This window comes from Pongo abelii, chromosome 3 (genome assembly GCF_028885655.2).
Source record: "Pongo abelii isolate AG06213 chromosome 3, NHGRI_mPonAbe1-v2.0_pri, whole genome shotgun sequence".
In the NCBI taxonomy this organism is placed as follows: Eukaryota; Metazoa; Chordata; class Mammalia; order Primates; family Hominidae; genus Pongo; species Pongo abelii.
The window spans coordinates 208,980,586-209,001,982 of NC_071988.2; the positions used below are offsets into that span (position 1 = coordinate 208,980,586).

At 40.1% G+C, this 21,397-nt stretch overlaps 1 protein-coding gene and 1 long non-coding RNA gene across 6 annotated transcripts in view; both read right to left on the minus strand.

Annotated features, from left to right (window-relative positions):
- FAT1 (FAT atypical cadherin 1) overlaps positions 1-21,397 on the minus strand; it is a 143,859-nt gene that overhangs the window by 67,118 nt on the left and 55,344 nt on the right. For all 5 annotated transcript variants that reach the window (XM_009240518.4, XM_002815356.5, XM_009240519.4 and 2 more), the window contains exon 3: positions 9,143-9,457. In XM_009240518.4, the coding sequence (XP_009238793.2) occupies positions 9,143-9,457 (315 nt within the window). The remainder of the gene's footprint in view (positions 1-9,142; positions 9,458-21,397) is intronic.
- On the minus strand, positions 5,735-9,136 carry LOC134761326 (uncharacterized). The gene is made up of 2 exons (XR_010139841.1): positions 7,921-9,136; positions 5,735-7,495 (listed from the first exon to the last, which is right to left on the minus strand). It is a non-coding gene; the product is annotated as an uncharacterized LOC134761326 (long non-coding RNA).

Below are 21,397 nucleotides of genomic sequence, written 5' to 3' on the forward strand. Positions count from 1 at the left end.
CACACAAAAACTATACATCTCTACCCAATCTGCAATCACAAATCACATTTCCTACAGTAAACTTTCCTGCATGCTTTAGGGATTACCACACAAAAACTATACACCTCTACCCAATCTGCAATCACAAATCACATTTCCTATAGTAAACTTTCCTGCATGCTTTAGGGATTACCACACAAAAACTATACACCTCTACCCAATCTGCAATCACAAATCACATTTCCTATAGTAAACTTTCCTGCATGCTTTAGGGATTACCACACAAAAACTATACATCTCTACCCAATCTGCAATCACAAATCACATTTCCTATAGTAAACTTTCCTGCATGCTTTAGGGATTACCACACAAAAACTATACACCTCTACCCAATCTGCAATCACAAATCACATTTCCTATAGTAAACTTTCCTGCATGCTTTAGGGATTACCACACAAAAACTACACACCTCTACCCAATCTGCAATCACAAATCACATTTCCTACAGTAAACTTTCCTGCATGCTTTAGGGATTACCACACAAAAACTATACACCTCTACCCAATCTGCAATCACAAATCACATTTCCTATAGTAAACTTTCCTGCATGCTTTAGGGATTACCACACAAAAACTATACACCTCTACCCAATCTGCAATCACAAATCACATTTCCTATAGTAAACTTTCCTGCATGCTTTAGGGATTACCACACAAAAACTATACACCTCTACCCAATCTGCAATCACAAATCACATTTCCTATAGTAAACTTTCCTGCATGCTTTAGGGATTACCACACAAAAACTATACACCTCTACCCAATCTGCAATCACAAATCACATTTCCTATAGTAAACTTTCCTGCATGCTTTAGGGATTACCACACAAAAACTATACACCTCTACCCAATCTGCAATCACAAATCACATTTCCTATAGTAAACTTTCCTGCATGCTTTAGGGATTACCACACAAAAACTATACACCTCTACCCAATCTGCAATCACAAATCACATTTCCTATAGTAAACTTTCCTGCATGCTTTAGGGATTACCACACAAAAACTATACACCTCTACCCAATCTGCAATCACAAATCACATTTCCTATAGTAAACTTTCCTGCATGCTTTAGGGATTACCACACAAAAACTATACACCTCTACCCAATCTGCAATCACAAATCACATTTCCTATAGTAAACTTTCCTGCATGCTTTAGGGATTACCACACAAAAACTATACACCTCTACCCAATCTGCAATCACAAATCACATTTCCTATAGTAAACTTTCCTGCATGCTTTAGGGATTACCACACAAAAACTATACATCTCTACCCAATCTGCAATCACAAATCACATTTCCTATAGTAAACTTTCCTGCATGCTTTAGGGATTACCACACAAAAACTATACATCTCTACCCAATCTGCAATCACAAATCACATTTCCTATAGTAAACTTTCCTGCATGCTTTAGGGATTACCACACAAAAACTATACACCTCTACCCAATCTGCAATCACAAATCACATTTCCTACAGTAAACATAAAATAATTCTATACTAAATACAGTATTTTACATGTAAAGAAGCGAATAAAAAACAACACTGTATAACGCCGTCCTCTAAAAAGCATACGAAATGGAAACTGAGTAATTTGAGTATAACATCTCAACACAGAATAAGAGAATAAAAATTGGGGAAATGATAAAGACCTGCTAAGTATACTTACAGCCAACTGTTCGAGCTGAAATTGGGAGCTCTGAAAACTTCTTATAGGACACATCAACACAAAAAAAAGTGTGAAAACCTCAAAATCTAGGAAAATGTATCTTCTAATGAGAAACAATTACTTCCCAATGTAGAAGAGATCTAATAGTCTACTAACCAACTTGTGAAATCTTATCTGAGATCTCAACCTTGATAACTGATACTCTAATTGCTCTTCTTTAAAGAATAATTTTGTTATTAACCAAGAGAAGCAAAATACAAATAATCCTTTCTAAGCACTCTTGCTTAGAGCAATGGGAGGGATTCAATTTTTACTTCAGAAATATAGAAGTCTATCCCTTCAAAATAATTTTAAAAATCAGCAAACAATGAAATTGTTTAACTAGTCCCACTAGTAAATACGTCCACTCATCAGGAGTCAGGAAACCACGGTAGCTTGTTTTTGTGTGGCTGGCTAGTGAAGAATGGCTTTTGCATTTGTAAATGGTTGAAAAAAACTTTTGTGATACATGAAAAGGACAGAAAATTCCAATTTTATTGAATTTATTTCATTTATTTACAAAGTTTTACTGGAACACAGCCGTGCTCACTCATTTCCATATCATCTACAGCAGCTTCTGGGCTACAGTGACACAGCTGAGTGCTATGACAGAGACTGTATGGCCCACAAACCCAAAAGCCCTGTGTGGCCCTTTATAGAGACAGTTTGATGATCCCTGTGGTACATGCTTCATAAAACTAAGTTTAAAAATCTAGTGTTACTTAAAAGTTTCCCATTTTTGGTCTGATGGCACCACAGAAATAAGATTAGCCTGAAAAGCAACTATTATATGAAACAGAATCCCTCAAAAACCCTGGTTAAGGAGATTCACTGTTTATTAAGGAGGTGTTTACAGTACATACATATTGATAGCACTTCTAAACTTAAAAAGGCATCTTTTTCTGATTTAAAAGCAATACCTAACCTTCCACTTCTAGTAGGGGGATCAGATTTACGCTTTAACATAAAACCACCAAGAAGCAGACAAAATGAATGCACTGGCAGTTGAAAGGACACTAGACATCAGGCAAAGAAAGACAAGGATCCCTGAGAGAAACAGAGGAGGGGAGACCCACGATCGCCGCAGTTTGCTGCCTTGAGACAGTTTCCAGACAGCTATGCACCCCTATGCGATGTCCAAGAGAAATGAAGTATGTGTCCACAGAAGGGCTTGTACTGAATGTTCACGGCGGCTTTATTTACAAACAGCCAAAAACTGGCAGCAATACAAATGCCTATTACTAGGTGAGTGGATAAACAAATTATAATATTTATCTATATAAAGGATACTCAGCAATGAAAAGAAACGTAGTCTTGATACACACTAAAACACGCATGAACCTCCAAATAAACATGCGAAGTGTAAGAAGCCTTACCAAAAAGAGTATATGCCATGTGAGTTCACTAATATAAAATTCCAGGAAATGCAAACTATTATTTACTGCTAGAAAGCACACCAGCAGTTGACTAGAGATGGAGTTGGGAGGGTTGGGAGGGGGAATACAGAGAAGTGTGAGGAGACCTTTGGGAATGATGGGTGTGTTCATTGCCTGATAGTGGTGATGCTTTCTCAGGTGTAAAAGCTATGTCAAAGCTTATCAAATTGTAGACTTTAAATATGTGCAATTTGCTGTAAGTCAATTACACCTCAAAAAAGCTTTTTAAAAATAAAGATCAATACTAGGTTCGTAGCAAAAACTTGAAAAATATCAAACATACAGATAAGAGAGTAAGACCATGGTCTCTTCTAAAGGACGCACATGTCTAAAAGTAACACTTCAAAATTATTAATAAATGCCAATTGTAAGTTGCATATCAACTCCCCCCAGTTCAAAGCAATAACTTTAACTAAAAAGACTCTTTGCAAGGGTGGTGTCGATTTCCCGAGGTTGTTCGTGAATAATGAGTCATGAGAAGCTCACACTAGTCTCTTTTGTTTGGGACTCCCTTTCTTCTCTGTCCTTGACATACCACAAAGCTGTGATGCTTTTGTTTGCAGGTGCTGCAGCTGCCAAGGCTCCAAACAATCTGAATTCTATGCTGCTGTCTCTCTTCCACGTTGAGCAAGTGCGCAACTTATGTTAAAAGAAGCACGTTTACCCTATAACTGATAATGGACACAGTCAAACAAAAAATGTTATAAAAATTAGCGATGTCAACAAAAGTGTATATATCACAAAAGGAAAATGGATACGGTCTTTCACTTGTATCTCCTAAAAATGAAAACCCACTGCCCCGCTACTTGCAAACAATATAATAAGAATTGTCTGAAATGCAGACAGACAGTTCTTGGCACCATAATTAAGCACAAAAACCTTGAAGAGAAAAAATATTCAAAAAGGTTCACTCAAACTTGTTGTTTAGAACACAAAATTCATAAGATCACTCACTAAACCCACTCCTAGGAAGCTTTCTTGTTGTGACTTTTAAAATATTTTGTTACACTATGACAAAAGGGGAAGGAGAAAAAGATATTGAGGAGATGTCTCCCTCTTTTCCAGAAAGATTTTTATTTAAGTTTATCCAAAATGTTGCAAGGCACTTTATACTGACTCAAAAAGAGGTCACTTTTATTAATAAAAAATCACAAATATTCTCTTTAACCCTTATTCTGGCATTCGAGGTTTTCCACTGAGGGTAGCCGTCTCCCATACACTTATCTCTTGGTCTCCAACTCACCATTCCTTCAAATTGCCACCGACATGAAAACATCTCCTACCTCCTCTCCATCAATCTATTGTTACCATCTTCACAATCAGCCCAGCACCCGTTCCAAGGGGCTCATCTTCCCAACATACCCACTGCCAGTTTCCCACTTCCAGTGGACCCGTGAGGGCCCGTGCCGCGCCTCCACTGGACCCGTGAAAGCCTGTGCCACACTGCTGCACACACCTGTTCTTCTTGGTTATTTCACTTTTGTAGATGACGAACTTTCAAAGATTCGGTAAAAAAATTTCAAAGTTCGGTAAATAAATACGGCCACGCACTGCATAACAACGTTTCAGTTAACCACGGGCTGCATATACGATCGAACCGCACATATACCTGTGGTTGTGCAAGATTAATACCATATTTTTACTGCACCTTTTCTACATTTAGCTATGTTTGGATAAACAGATGTGTTACAACTGCCTGCAGTGTTCGGTACAGGATCATGGCATACAAGTCTGTAGACTAGAATAGGCCATCCCATACAGCCTGGGTGTGTAGTAGGCTAGACCATCTAGGTTTGGGTAGGTACACTCCATGTTGTCCACACAATGAGAAAATCGCCAGATGACGCGTTTCTCAATGCATCCCTGGCATTCAGCCTCGCCTGATGCATAAACAAATGCTTGAAGTGATGATAAATGTAGGTATTCTCCAGCTCCTGGACGTTTAGGATAATCACCAGGGTCCCAAATTCATGTTTCCCACTAAGAAACAAGTGGGCCCACTTTATTCTAGCAAATGTGTTTATCCAAAGGCACAAGTTTATCAATCTACTAGATTCTTGATTGTCTTATATTCATTAACAGAGCAACTGTAACACCCACAAGAGGAAGCGGCTGTGGCACCTGTCCCCTGAACAACCCTGGGCGCTCCTGCACTCTACACACACAAGCCTCAACGGGGGACAGAAACACCACTAATCACAAAACCGAAGGACCTGGAAGTCAGTTCGCCCCAAGATCCCAGAGGGAGGGCCTCACTATGGTCCAGATCTCTGGATTTCCAGCCCAGTGATTTCCTTGCTCAGCCGTTAATCATTAAGTAACATGATTTAGGGTCTCCAGGTGGCGAGATGGGTCAGTAACTCCCAAGCACTTTTTCCTACCAGACGGACTTTCATCAGCCTTCACAACCAAGCCGCCATGATACTGACCTACCTGGGAACAGTCCGCTTTAAAGGTTGTGAGAAGACGAGGCATGTGCACTTCGGGCCCTGAGGATCACACCCCAATTTTCTGCTGAGTTGGGGGAAGAGAAGCATCTAGAAACAGATCTTATGAAGCTATATTTACTATATTATTTAATAATTCCATGCTAAAATACAGTTCTTTCTTCATCTTCAGAGACTTTAGGTGATCTGTGGAATGCTGAGACTTCTTTTCTAACCATATAGTTTTTAACATACTTCACAACAAATACTGCTGTGTACTAACTATGGTTATCTTCCACTATTACTTGACTTCAACTCATAAGGAAAGAAAGCCTCTGTGTGCACTGCCACTGAATTTCCTCCTGCCGCCCTGCCAGCGGAGTGCCTGTGCTCTCACCAGGGCTGGGGTGCTGGCTGTGGACACCTGGAGAGGGTTTATTCCTTCTGAAGACAACAGCACAGACGTCTCTGCAAACACCTTTTCTTTAGAGTTGTCAGAATAGAGAGATTTAAAAGGGAGAGGCAATGCCGTATTAATCATGTTTCTACAACAAGGCATAACACCATAGCAGCCACATCATCATTTCTGGGGTCCCAGGAAGAACCAAGGGTTTTCAAGCCTCTCCACAGCAATGCTAAGCTATATAATCTCCTCGGTTTCTTTCTCCTCCTACTCCTCAAACATATATTATGCCCAGACCTATGCCATGTGTTCAGATATCCCAAAGGATATTTATTGCTTGCTCATCTATCTCTTCACAGAGGACTTACTCTAATCTAAAAGAGAGACAGAAGACACAAGAAAAATGAAAACACTGCTTACTCTAATTCATCAAACAAATTACTATAGGGGTAGTTCTGGTCTTGAATTGCCACCTGAGATATGACATATACATGTGTTGTGGGGAGGAGTGTATATTTGTTTCTGTCCATGGTTCCTGGCTCGTAACTCCCATAACCCCTGTTAGTCTTTGGTTATAATGTTGTGGCACTTTTTGCCTCAGGAAACAGAATCTCTTTCCTTTCACCTGCCAAGGCAGGACTCCAATCTGACTGTGCGCCATAAGCCCCTCATTCCAGAGAGGGTCTCGCTCCATATGCTGGAGGCGGAAACGCTGCAGACAGAGGCCAGGAGCAATCTCAAGAGACAGGCCTTTGTCAACCACATGTTGACACGGCTGTCCGTGTGTCAATCATGCCTAGGCAATGAAGTCTCCATAAAAGGCCCAAGAAAGCAGAGTTCAGAGTTTCTCGCCGCCGAACATGTGGAGGCTACAGGAAGGTGAACAAGAACTCATCCAGGTGCTGGGAGGGTGGTGCACCCCGACTCCACTGGGACAGAAATGCCTGTGCGTGGGACCCTTGCAGACTTTGCCCCCGTGTATCTCTTCATCTGGCTGTTTATTTGTATCCTTTAAAATATCCTCTGTAATAAACAGGTAAATGTTAAGTGTTTCCCTGAGTTCTGTGAGCCTCTCTAATAAAGTAACAGAACCCAAAGAGAAGTCATGGGAACGCTCACTTGGAGCTGGTCAGTCAGGAGTTTCAGAGGCTTGGGCTTGAAGAGAGGTTTGGGAACCCTCACTTGGAGCTGGTCGGTCAGGAGTTTCGGAGGCCTGGACTTGAAGAGAGGTTATGGGAACCCTCACTTGGAGCTGGTCGGTCAGGAGTTTCGGAGGCTTGGGCTTGAAGAGAGGTTATGGGAACCCTCACTTGGAGCTGGTCGGTCAGGAGTTTTGGAGGCTTGGGCTTGAAGAGAGGTTATGGGAACCCTCACTTGGGAGCTGGTCGGTCAGGAGTTTCGGAGGCTTGGGCTTGAAGAGAGGTTATGGGAACCCTCACTTGGAGCTGGTCGGTCAGGAGTTTCGGAGGCCTGGACTTGCAACTGGTGGGAAGAAGGGAACACTCTTGGGAACTGAGCCCTTAACCTGCAGAATCTGAGGCTGTCTCCCGGTAAAAAAAACAACAGAATTGAATGAGAGGACTCCCAAGGTGTCTGCTGCTTGGTGTGCAGGGAATCTTACCCCCAGCCCCCCAAACAGACACTTGTTCCCAGAAGTCTTCTGTGATGACGATTGTTGAGGTTTGGGTTAGTGCGCAGGGAATCTTCCCCCCACCCCAGCCCCCCCAAACACACACTTGTTCCCAGAAGTCTTCTGTGATGATGATTGTTGAGGTTTGGGTTAGTGCGCAGGGAATCTCCCCCCACCCCAGCCCCCCAAACACACACTTGTTCCCAGAAGTCTTCTGTGATGACGATTGTTGAGGTCTGGGAAGAGGGTAGGAAAACATCTTTTTGTTCACACTCACACTGTGTCAATCAAGGCTTCTACTTCTAGATTTCTCTCTCTGGAGGTCTGGGACTGCCAGTAGAGAGGCATACATTCTGGCCTCCAAATTCATCCTCACAATTCTTAAATACTTCTGACTTTCTTATGTTTGACAATGCCTTCTAATTTTTCAGCACTTAGTTCTTAGCTCACTTTTGCTTTATTTCACAGGGAGGGTGAACGCAGTACCACCTGTGCAGTAAAAGGAACAAAGATGAGAAGTTTATAAAAATTTCGGAGGAGGATTTTGAGGTCAAGGAGCTATCTTCTTGGAAACAGGAGAGTCAGTCACAGACATCGAAGGAAAAAAATGTTAGAAGCAAAAGGCCTGGGGTGTCACTCCAGGAAAGTAACCACTTCCAATCTGAAAACTGTTTAATCCCAATCCCTTACCACTTGCAGATACAGCACTGCTCTATGGAAAAAACTTAAAACATTAAAAAACTAGCCAACTGTGAAATAAACTCTTTTAATATTCTTTACAAAAAGCCGACTTAGGACAATTCAAATTCTTAGCAGCAGTAGAATTTGCTGTAAGTTTAAGATATATCACTAATTTAGGAGCTATTACTGAAATAACAATGTTTGCTTTTTAACCTGAAAGTGAAACCCTACTAATGAGCATAACTGTAAAATAGCTTTATAAAAGCAAACTCAAAGTTTAAAAAGCACATTTAAGCTAATTTTTTTTTTGAGATGGAGTCCCGCTCTGTCACCCAGGCTGGAGCGCAGTGGCACCATCTCAGCTCACTGCAAGCTCCGCCTCCTGGGTTCATGCCATTCTCCTGCCTCAGCCTCTGGAGTAGCTGGGACTACAGGCGCCCGCTACCACGCCCAGCTAATTTTTTGTACTTTTAGTAGAGATGGGGTTTCACCATGTTAGCCAGGATGGTCTCGATCTCCTGACCTCGTGATCTGTCCACCTCGGCCTCCCAAAGTGCTGGGATTACAGACGTGAGCTACTGCACCAGGTTAGGCTAAATTTTTATCCAAAATAAAGGCTTATTTTGAATAATTCAAAAGGAAAACAATTTATCAAGAAACAAAAGTATGTAACAGATAAATGCTAATTCTTACTTTTCCCCCTAACAGAAGAGCATAAGCACGAACATTTCCTATAGTAGTATTAACACATACCTGTTTTAAGATGTATTGAAAAGAACCCTTCTGTGAACATTTCATATAGTAGTATTAACACATACCTGTTTTAGGATGTATTGAAAAGAATCCTTGTGGATTTCCACTTGTAATTTTGTACATGAGCTTGTCATTAGAGCTCGAATCTGGATCGAATGCCTCGATCTGGACCACAGATACATCTTTAGGAGAATTTTCCATGATTTCTGGGTAATAAACAGGCTCTGATGTCTGTGGTGCATTGTCATTGACATCCTCAACCTCTATGTAGATCTCTATAAACGATGAAAGAGGCACGACACCCTGATCGGTTGCAAAGACTGTTAGCCAATAATGGGAGGTCGATTCACGGTCCAGTCGATCTGACGTCTCTATGACACCTAGAGAGAAAAAAGAAAAGCGTAAAGCAGCACGTCAACAACCAAAACTGCCAGCTTGAGAAAGTGTCAACAACTCCTGCTTACTGAGGGCTTTATATGCCTCTTACTAGGTGCATAACCTTGAGCAAGTTAACCAGCCTTTCTGTGACTCAGCTTCCTTTCTTCTAAAATAGAGATAATAATAGTATATTCAACTAACATACATATAATGATTAGAACACTTGGCACATAATATAGGCTATAAAAGTATTTGTTATTAGAATCAGGTGTCAGGCACTAAATGGAGCACTTTAAAAATATTATCTCACTGAAGTCTCAAAATAGGTGAGCACTAAGAGATCATCTAACGGCCCAACACTTCATTTTTCCATAGGTGAAGTTTATAGTTGGTTGAGAGACGTGCTGACTTCCCTGGAGGCTACTCAGGAAGCCAGGGACAACACCAGAGCCATGGCCCAGATCTGAGACCCCACAGTCCAGCACCCCCGCTCCCCACACTGCATCCCTGTGGCAGCCACTGTCTAAGGAAAAAGGCAGGAGCAGCATCCTCCAGACAGCTCGGTCTGCACACATACCCCTTCTCACAGTGGCTAAGGGAAGAAAGTGCAACCTTCAAAGTCCACTATAAGGGGCTGCTCAGATCTCCTGAGTGTTGAGGTCCTTTTATTTCTTTCAATCGCCTCAAACAAATGGGAAGACAACCAGCATGCTATAAAAATATAAACTCTCCAACTACATTATAAACTCCAAAAGGGCAGAGGCCACATCATTCTTAAATACCAGTATCCCCAGCACCTTACACAAAGCACAATAATGTATTAAATACACAAGTGAAATACCTAAGTATCTTAAACAGGGTTGGTATAGAAAAGTCCTCAACTGGGACCCAAACTAGGATACATTTCTTAGTAAGTCAACTAAGAAGAGATGAAATTACATGATTACAAAGGAGAGGGTTAGAGTATCTGTAACGTTTTGGTCCAGCCACTGAAACCGGTCAAAACTTAACTTCAAGCCAGGATTTACCTCCTCTGGGGATAAGAAGTAGAAATATCCATTTCTCTTTGGCAAGTCCCACCTTTTTATTCAATGGTGCAATCTCGCCCTTTGTCTACCAAAAACATATCACTGCACTTTTTCTCATGCATTGATCACTCGGAACTAATGATACTTTCAGTGTTCTTCTACACCATGGTACAGGCTGGACTCTGGAAATGCCGAAGCTCTAGAATCATTGAAGTTTCCCGTTAAACGCAAAATACTGTGAGAAAAATAACCAATGATCAATTTCACCTATGCTCAGCAATGAAGCATTTGGTTGAGAAAAATACACCGTTGCAATTCGTAATTTTGATCACACGAAATTAAATATTAACTTATTCGAGATTAATATCAGAAAAACTCATTTTCTGAATGAATGAAAATTATATCTAATACTCCCAAAAGGACTGACAACTTGAAAATAGAAAACTTAGCTAAATAAAATGTGAAATTATCATAAAATGAATCTTCACTGCCATTCAGAAACATTATGATGATTTGTTATTGCTTCATTATTTCATACTGAACCTTCAGAAAGGGGGTATAATACTGCTTCTAGAAACATGGAAGAAACCTCAGAACCAAATGGTATTTCTAGTTCTAGATCCCTGAGGAATCACCACACTGACTTCCACAATGGTTGAACTAGTTTACAGTCCCACCAACAGTGTCAAAGTGTTCCTATTTCTCTACATCCTCTCCAGCACCTGTTGTTTCCTGACTTTTTAATGATCGCCATTCTAACTGGTGTGAGATGGTATCTCATTGTGGTTTTGATTTGCATTTCTCTGATGGCCAGTGATGATGAGCATTTTTTCATGTGTCTGTTGGCTGCATAAATGTCTTCTTTTGAGAAGTGTCTGTTCATATCCTTCGCCCACTTTTTGATGGGGTTGTTTTTTTCATGTAAATTTGTTTGAGTTCATTGTAGATTCTGGATATTAGCCCTTTGTCAGATGAGTAGATGGCAAAAATTTTCTCCCATTCTGTAGGTTGCCTGTTCACTCTGATGGTAGTTTCTTTTGCTGTGCAGAAGCTCTTTAGTTTAATTAGATCCCATTTGTCAATTTTGACTTTTGCTCCCATTGCTTTTGGTTTATTGTGGCACTATTCACAATAGCAAAGACCTGGAACCAACCAAAATGTCCATCAATGATAGACTGGATTAAGAAAATATGGCACCTACACACCATGGAATACTATGCAGCCATAAAAAAGGATGAGTTCATGTCTTTTGTAGAGACATGGATGAAGCTGGAAACCATCATTCTCAGCAAACTATCGCAAGGACAAAAAACCAAACACCGCATGTTCTCACTTATAGGTGGGAATTGAACAATGAGAACACTTGGACACAGGGTGGGGAACACCACACACCAGGGCCTGTCATGGGGTGCGGGGAGCAGGGAGGGATAGCTTTAGGAGATATACCTAATGTAAATGATGAGTTAATGGGTGCAGCACACCAACATGGCACATGTTTACATATGTAAACCTGCACATTGTGCACATGTACCCTAGAACTTAAAGGATAGTAAAATAAAATAAAATAAAATAAAATAAACCTCAGAACCAAATAAAAATGAGCTAACTGGTTCCTCCGTATGGCAGACAACTGGAGATAAACTCAAACATGCTTCCCTTGTTCTCTAACGCAAGCATAATCCACACACACTCAATTGGTCTGCTAAATTAGCAAAATTATATCTGTCTGTAGGCTCAAATAATAACCTTTCCCAGTTTCTCTGATTCATCACATCTATCCACAGATACAAAGACGTCAGGGGATAACAGAATGTTCTCTCCGGGAGGATTACACATTAACAAAATGTACACAACTCCTCCTGTGTGCTGCTACTTCATTAAAATGCAATAAAATTCACTTGACAGGTGAAGTATTATTAGAAAATCTCAAGAAGACAGGTATGCGGTGCTTTTATCTACCTCTTTTGAGTTCTAATCCTCCAACAATTCATGCTTCTATCCACTGTTTTAAAATGTGCCCCTCTAAATATGACATAGAGGCATTTAAAAACAGTGATAATTACAGAAACAATTTGCTCAGTGTTTACTAAATGCCAGTCCCTGTGATAAGTGTCTTACATGCATTATCTTATATAATCTTTACATCCAATCTGCCTAGGTATGTGATGCTATTAACTCCATTTCACTAATGAAAAACTCAGATTGAGAGAAATGAGGAACTTTCCCCGGGCCACAGTGAATGGAGTGTGGATACCACAAATCTCGTCTTCAGCGCCAGCAATATCCTTGTTAGTCCTATGGCTGTTATGACAAAAGATTAAACAAAACTTAATGTGGTAATTTGGGAAAGATGAGTCAAACTTCCTATTTCACCCATCTGTTTTACATGTCAGTATTCAGCAGGAATGTATTAAATGTTCACTCATACACAATAGCTTTCTCTAATCTCAAGGGAAAAAAGAAATATGAAATGGAAGTATATCACCCTCACATCTGAGGTTTGCAATCACAGATAGAAACAGCTATGATTTTCCATCATGCCCTATTTCTAGTTCGGGCTATAAGCGTCCAGACTGCAGTGTGCAGTTCTGAGATGGTTTCTGCTGGTCCCTGCCGACCCATCAGATGCACAACCAGGGGGTGGGGGACAGCCATGTCCATCAGGAGGGGATTGTCAGACTCCCCGGTAATCTACGGATATTACTAAAGGTTAAGACTGAGGCAACAAAGCGGCTCTATTCAAATATGGGAGAAAACTAGGATTGTGTAATTCGCAATTAAAATAGTAAGTATGAATGAGATGCTGGATGTCCCTATTTCATGAATTCATGACAGTGTACTTTTATAATGTCTATCGTGATTGCTAAGACAAGCTTCTGCTTCGATGCATTTTAATTATTACCTCTTTGTAAGATAAAAAATTACTGAATACAACTTACGGAGAACTATAAAGTTCAACTGCCAAAGGGAAAGGACGGCATGCCGAAGAATCTTATCTTCTAACCAAAATCCTCAGATTCCTCATGTACACCAATCACGTCACTAGATGCTTTACGTGCATTAAATCATTGAAAGAACATGGAAATTGCATGATTTTCATCCCAGCTTTACACATGAGGAAAGAGAAGCTTAGATCCGTTAAGAAACTTGCTTAAGTCCTGGAGTGACGAGGAAACAAGGCCAGAGTCAACAGCTAACTGGTGGGATCCGGAGCTGAGCCGGACAGTCTGACTCCAGCCCTCAGGGTCTTCTCCATAGAGCGGTGGGCTGTTGCCACCATCAATCAACAGCAACATTGTTGGACACCAAAGGTGCTGGGGACCTGGTGGGGCTATAACCATGAGGAAAGGCCACAAGGAGTTTCCCAGTGTGGAAAGAAGGGTCTTCTTCATGCATGCAGGACAACAGAGGGGAGAGGATCTGAGGACTCTGCTCAGAGTTTTGGGGTTCAGTACCTAGGTGCTATTCTAGTCACTGCAGAAAACCTTCGTACACGCACAAAGTGGGTGGAAGGAAGCCTTAAGTGTGCCAAGTTATTTTGTTTTCCGCTTTTTAATCTGTCAACCCAGTTGCATGATACACTCCTCAAGAGCCCTGAGCAGAAACTTCCAAAGTGGACCTATCGCGCTAGCCTGAGATCTCTAGGTCAAAACCCTGAAGTTTCCCATCTTGAATCGGGGGCAGGACGAAGGTCCAGGATGGCTGAGTGAGAGTCTAGATAATGCGCAAAGAAAGACCAGAGGTAGAGCTAGCCTTCGCCATCTCAAAATCAAGCATTAGACTGGAAACGCCTTCAAAACCCTCCAGTGCAACTCCCTTGTTCTTAAAGAACGTTGAAATGATTTGTCCAACTCCAAGAAGCTAAACAGGTGTAGTTCAGAATCCAGAATGAAGGACCTCCTTAATCAGGGGGTTCATCACGATCCAAACCATTCTTTAAGGGAGTCCTGGTTTCTGCAGGGAGTGACACGCCAGCTGTCTCCAAGTCTGACCGAAGCTGCCTTTACTCGTTAAGTCATTAGGAGTTCTTGTTCCTACACTTTTATCATCCTTTCATCAGTCCTTCCTAAAGCCACAACTGGCATTTACAGATTACAGATTGATTTCTTCTGTAACTTTAGCAGTTACCTCAATTCCATAGAGAGAAACAAATTTTCACATTTCCATCGGGAAGACTTCTAATTAGTGCCTTTAACACAGAGAAAAGCAAAAATAAAACTAAAGACATCCAGCCATCACTGGATGTGTATCAAACCGTGGTCACTCTCAAACCTCCATCCCAGTCTATTTCTCTTAATCCATGAATGTCTACCAATCAACTTTCAATAAGTACTTTTTTATATAGTGGGTTATAAACTCACCCTGGAGACAAAAGGAACCAACAAAAACTATAGTTTTTACAGGTGTTTTTCTATTTACACATATTCGCTACCTCACCTTTTTGGGCACCTATGTATATCCACCCCCAAACTCTTCTCTGCGGTCTCCCTCCTGTCTTCAGCATCTCCTCCTCTCTGCGCTCCCCTCCTTCTACCTTTCTGAAAGCAAACACAGTATGCAGCCAGAGGGTGCGTGGGCCCAGGCTGTGAGGAGGGATGGCTGCAGCCCAGGCCTTCCACAGGATTCCCTTCAGCCAGATGCCAGGAGCAACAGAGCCTTGAGAGGAGTGACAGGGAAACTCCGTCGCCACTCCCGTCAGGAGGTTGCCATGCACACGCAGTGAGAGCGGTTGTGATGCTGCTGCATGATGCTATGACGCAAATTTGGAGCACAGAAGACAGGTTTAGACAGGCTTGTTATGTGTGCCACTCAGCAGTGCCATCAGAAATCATGCCTTTATCTGAATGAAGCATCACAGAAGGAGTCAATGCCTAGCTTTCCAACCTCGAGAATACAATGAAGTTGTTAATAACCTGAAAAATCTCAAAGAAGCCGGAAATTTGGAGTTATTAAGAAAGAATATTTATCATTCCAAACATACTCTCCAGGATTTCAAAACCACCACCAGATGTCACTATGGAAACTCATTTTAAATATGCATCCAGTGGAGAACCAGACTGAAGGGGGAAAAATGTAATTTCTAAAAGAGCTTGACCAAAATAGTTGAAAATAGAGCTCACAGCAAAATTTCTTTATGGAAGGATTCATTAATGTCCACTTATTTAATTAAACGGATACTGATGTTGTCTTTCCACAGCCTGATTATTCAAAGGTTATAGGGTTGCTCCAATAAATGGTTCAAAAGTAAATCAGTTTCCAATAGTAACTCCTACTCCCCGCCCCTGCTGGCCCCTGCGCTGTTAAGGAATAGTCCTTCATCAGGAAAGGCCGGCATTCCCTCCAGCTGACACAGGTGGAACAGGACTCTTGCAACACAGTAATTTTTAAGGCAAAAATAAAGTTATAGCTATAATGTTTGCCAAAAATAATTTAACTGATTCAAATTCCCATGGCCACAGAATACCTTTCCTCCTAGAATTTTCCTATTTTAACGGGCCTTGGCCTCCAGTCAAGCCTTAGTGCCAAGGCTTTCAACAAAGCCTCGTTATTTCTGACTCTCAGAAACACTTATCATCAGCAACAACCCAGCAACATAAATTTGCAAACGCTACCCTCCTTTCTCATATGTCACATACTTAATTTTTTAAGCTTTTCATACAACTGCTTAAGGCAGCAATTGTATTAAAAGCTGCTTTGTTCAATCACAAGAAAAACTTAAATGTGAGATATAATTTTAACGATATTTTCCCTGCAGGCAACAACAGACTAGAAACTCTTTTCTCCAATTCAATATCCTTAGCGTAAACAGGGTAACTCTTTTGAAAATAAGCATTTTCTCAAATATGAAAACAATACTCATGGAAAAAGAAGAGACATACCATCAACACACTAAGAGCCAATATCTCTGTTGCTGCAATTAATCTATAAACGGTTATTCAATTATTCCTGCTAATTATGCAAAGACTAAACATCTCAGAATTGTCATATTAAATGTTAATCACTAAAAGACATCAATTCTTCCTTAAAATTAAATTTTAAAAGTAGATTGTAAGCTTCCTATTAGAATGCAAACTTTTTAAGGACAAAGAATTGTTATGTGTTTGGTTCAAGGCCGGGTCAATAGTGAGTGCTTAATAAGCAGGTGCTAAAAAAACGATATCCATTACAGACAAGGAAAGGATGAGAAACAGTCACAGGCAAGAGGAGACGAGAGCGACATACTAAATGTCATGTGGGAGCTTGGACCACAGAAGGCACCTTAGGTAAGAACTCAGAAAATCTGCATGTATTATGGACTTTAGTTAGTAACAATATACCAATACTGATTCTTTAATTGTAACATCTTACATACTCATGTAAGACGTCAACAACAGGACAAGGTGGGGCAGGGACCAGGGAGTTATGTGAGCATCTACTTTCTGCTCCATTTTTCTGCAAATGTTTTATTTTTTTAAAAAGTTGTCTATGAGAGCTCATAATATGTAGATTGTTTCCTTCCTTCAATTAAAAACTTTTTTGAACTTACCTGTTTTTAATCTTTTTCATTAAATACTAGATTTAGACCGATGTTAGTATTTCCACATCTTGAGGATACCTTGAGAGAGCCTAATGTGTGTATAAGAAACTTTACATGTTAAAGGCTAAAGATTTAAGTAACAATCTAACTCAAAATATAATTTACTGTAAATTAATTAAAAATATTACTTGTTTTGCCTATTATATACAAAGAAAAGCTATAAAACGAGTTTAATATAAAAAGCAAAATTTCTGCAATTTAGCCTTTCTTTAAAATAACTGGGCCGGGCATGGTGGCTCACGCCTGTAATCCCAGCACTTTGGGAGGCCGAGGCCGGCAGATCACCTTAGGTCAGGAGTTAAAGACCAGCCTGCCCAACATGTTGAAACCCTGTCTCTACCAAAAACACAAAAAATGAGCTGGGCGTGGTGGCAGGCGCCTGTAATCCCAGCTACTTGGGAGGCTGAGGCAGGAGAATCACTTGAACCCAGGAGGTGGAGGTTGCGGTGAGCTGAGATCATGTCATTGCACTCCAGCCTGGGCAACAAGAGCAAAACTCCGTCTCAAAAATAAAAATAAAAATAACGATACCAGTTTGACATGCAGTATTATCTCATAAATCAAAACCTTTGATTCTTTTAGAAATAATACAGTAGATCGTGCGTGTGTGTGTAAATATACATTTAATGTTCTTGCTTCTGCCATCAGCTGGTAAAGTTATGTTACTGCTGTGGACTAAAATAGAACAAGAAATGAAAAAGGAGGAGTCTATTGGGCTGAAGGCATTTAAGATTCTAAAATGGCTATTCAGTCTACTTTCTCAGGGAATGACACAGGAAATGCTTTCAGAACTAAAACCAACACTTTTTACTGTCCTTTCACCTGAAGTTTATAAGATATTACTATTTACTTCACTGGTGTTGCTAATCATAAAACATAAGGAATATGTAAAGACCAATATTTAATGGTTTATTTTGCAGAAAAAGGAGAAAAACAAGTTCTAGTACTTTTAAAAATAGAATGTTCTATTAGATGTGTATACATATATTAATAAATAAAATTTTAATCATTAGAGACCACTTCTACAAATACTTTATGCTTTTGATAATAAAGAAAAGTCAAAATAAGTAAAAGAAAGTAAGTCAACCAAGAAGCATCCCTCATGGGCCAAACTGCTAGGCAGTATACTAGTGTACCGTACAGGTGCCTCTCTGCCCCCTTACAGATAAAAATAGACTAAATCATGTATAATTTCTTTCTTTCCAGTTTAACTGAAGCCATGTCACTGACCACTATGACCCAATTTTTCAAAACCAGTGATGTGCCATGAGTGCCATTTTGTGAGAAGCCTTTTGTATTTTGAGCAAACTCAGTGGCCTGATGATGACTGACAGGGATGGCAACATAACAGCATATATGGACCCATGATATAGCAGAGAAGAACTTCTTATACATCAGCTCATTTACTCCTTACAGCAACCCTAAGAAGTAGGTAATGTTATCATATCCTATTTCACAGAAAGGAAACAGACAATACAAGCAACTTGGCGGAAGTCATACAATTCATTAGTGGGGAACTGGAATTCAACCCTAAAAGTCAGGTTCCAGACAATTGTGCTAAATGTTTGGAGTCCCTGGCTGCCCTTCAATTGGAGGGAAGATTAAGGGGCAACTGAACACAACCTGCAAATTTCACCAGAGAAGTTGTGACTTGAATGCAATCCAGAAATGTAGCTGCCAGATGCCGTTTTCCCAACATTTGAAAATCTGGGCTAAAGCGAATTTCATTGTATCAGAAGGGAAAAGGAATGGACTTATTATATGATGGTACATACACACTTTAAAAAAGAAGACGTGTACTAATTACACAGAAGAATGTCAGTGATACAGAAATTGAGTGAAAAATATAAATGCATAAAAGTATATAAAATATGATGTTTGTTACTGCTGTTCAGAAAAAATTTTTAAACACACATACACAATTATATGTGCAGAGAAAAAAGGTCTGAAATAAACAAGGTGATCAGCAGATAAATCCATCCAATGAACAGAAACTTTTTTAATCTGTAAATTTCTGTGACCATGGATTTAAAAATCTATATTTAAAATGTATACAATAAAAGTCAAATAAAACAATACCTGCAGCCCAGTATCAGAAGGTTTTATGTACAGAACCTTCTTGTTTTATTTTTCTGTCTTAGATGTACTTTCACTTTTAAGTATTTGTTTAAGTTGAGCAGATGTATGACAATGGATATTCTGGCAGCTTCGATAACTAACACTAAAGTATTTATGCATGTAACTACTTACACAAAGCTTTAGTCTAGGAAATTCTATAATCACTTTGCCCAGAATTAGATCATAAGTTAATGATAAATGGAAAAGCAAAAACATAACTGTCACGGTTTGCATTATTTAGATTGCCTATTTAAATCATTTTAATGAAAACATATACCTATCAATTCTTTTAATTAAAATTGCACAATAACTTTAAAATCAGCTGAGGAAGCTTTCTGACTTGCAAACTTACTAAAACGTATTATTAATTAAGTACATAATCAGATTTTAAGCATCATGTTTCAAGCCCAGGGATTTCTTTAGCTCTGCAAAGAGTCATTCCCAGGGTAAGCTCTGCTAAACCATGTTGTCCCGCTTTGTTGAGGAATGATTCCAAGTTCTGACTTCCCTGTCAGAATCACTGATATTGTCAATGACGGCTTTTGTGGATAAGCTCTCCTGTTAAAGAGGATCACCCTTGGATATCAAAACTTATCATCTGGACACCTATTAATTGGATAAAACTACATCCACAAGACAGCCTTCGGAGGCATTAGGATACAGAGGATATATTTTACCTACCAATGGCAATGCTTCTAGAAGTTTGTTTTAAATTTTAGAAGATATGCAATTTCAGTGTTGATTACTCTTCTCCCCTTATACAGACTGGATGCAGACTTAGCAAAAGCTTTAATATGCCATATTGTTTAATCTTCACAATTAGTCCAGTGGTCTCTCCCCATTTTCCATATTCAGAAGCAGAGACTTAAGGCTCAAAAGTCACTGGTCTAAAGTTATTTACTCAGTAATAAAGTAACCAATGAATTAATGGATTACCTTACCAGTTAGTCATCTTAGAGCTTTGCATCTAACAACTTAGCCTGAAAAGTTAAGGAAGTCATCCTAAGTTATCCAACTTTGGTTAGCAGATAAGCCAGAACCCCAAACCTGGCTGACTGGCTCCAGAGTCCACACATAAAACCACAGGGTACTATCTCTATGAGATGCAGAGCTGTGATTCAACAGCCAGGTCTGACTCTCATCAATCAATCACTGTTAGTGGAAAAACAGGCAACACATTCACCAAGGTGGACCAGCACTTGCCTGTGGTGGGAGAAGCGATGGAACTTTAGTTATAACAACTAAAGGAAGGCCAAACAGATCCTTGTACAGAGTTCAAGAACTCTGTGTGACCAGGCCCATTTAGGATAAAAAAGAAAAAAGGATATAAAAAAAAATCCAACACTGCTCTCTATTTAGGAAGTTACTGTGTTTATCATATCTTCTTTATGTATTAAAATGTGGCCAGGTACAGTGAGTGGTTCACACCTGTAATCCCAACACTTTGGAAGGCTGAGGTGGGTGGATCACTTGAGCCCAAGAGTTCAAGTACAGCCTGGACAACGTGGCGAAACCTCGTCTTTACAAAAAATACAAAAATTAGCCAAGCATGGTGGCAGGCACCTGTAGTCCCAGCTACTTGGGTGCCTGAGGCAGGGGCATCACTTGAGCCTGGTAGGTCAAAGTTGCAGTGAGCCGAGATCATGCTGCTGTACTCAAGCCTGGGCAACAGAGTGAGATCTTGTCTCAAAAACAAAAACAAAAACAAAAAACCTGCATAGGCTAAATTAACTGAAATATACTAGGTGTAAGTAGGTATAAGGCATTATACTAACAATACTGAATCTAACTATGAGAATATCATAACTGAGCCTTGAATACTGTTATTAACTATAAAAAACTGAGTGGTAGGTGGCAGATCTAGAGCTCTGAACTGTAAATCAGCTGTAAAAGTTTTGTGACAGATCAACAGAAATGTTTTAAGGAAAAACCCTCTTTAGGAAAGAAATCTCATTTAAAAAAAAAAACAAAAAACTAGCCTCAGGCGTGGTGGCGCACCCTGTAGTACCAGTTACTCAGGAGGCTGAGGCAGGAGAATCGCTTGAACCCAGGAGGCGGAGGAGGTTGCAGTGAGTTGAGATTGTGCCACTGCACTCCATCCTGGGCAATAAATAAAAAAGAAAGAAAGAAAGAAAGAAAAAAAACAGCCAGATGTAGTGGCTCATGCCTGTAATTTCACCACTTTGCACTCTGGGAGGCTGAGGTGGGAGGATCACTTG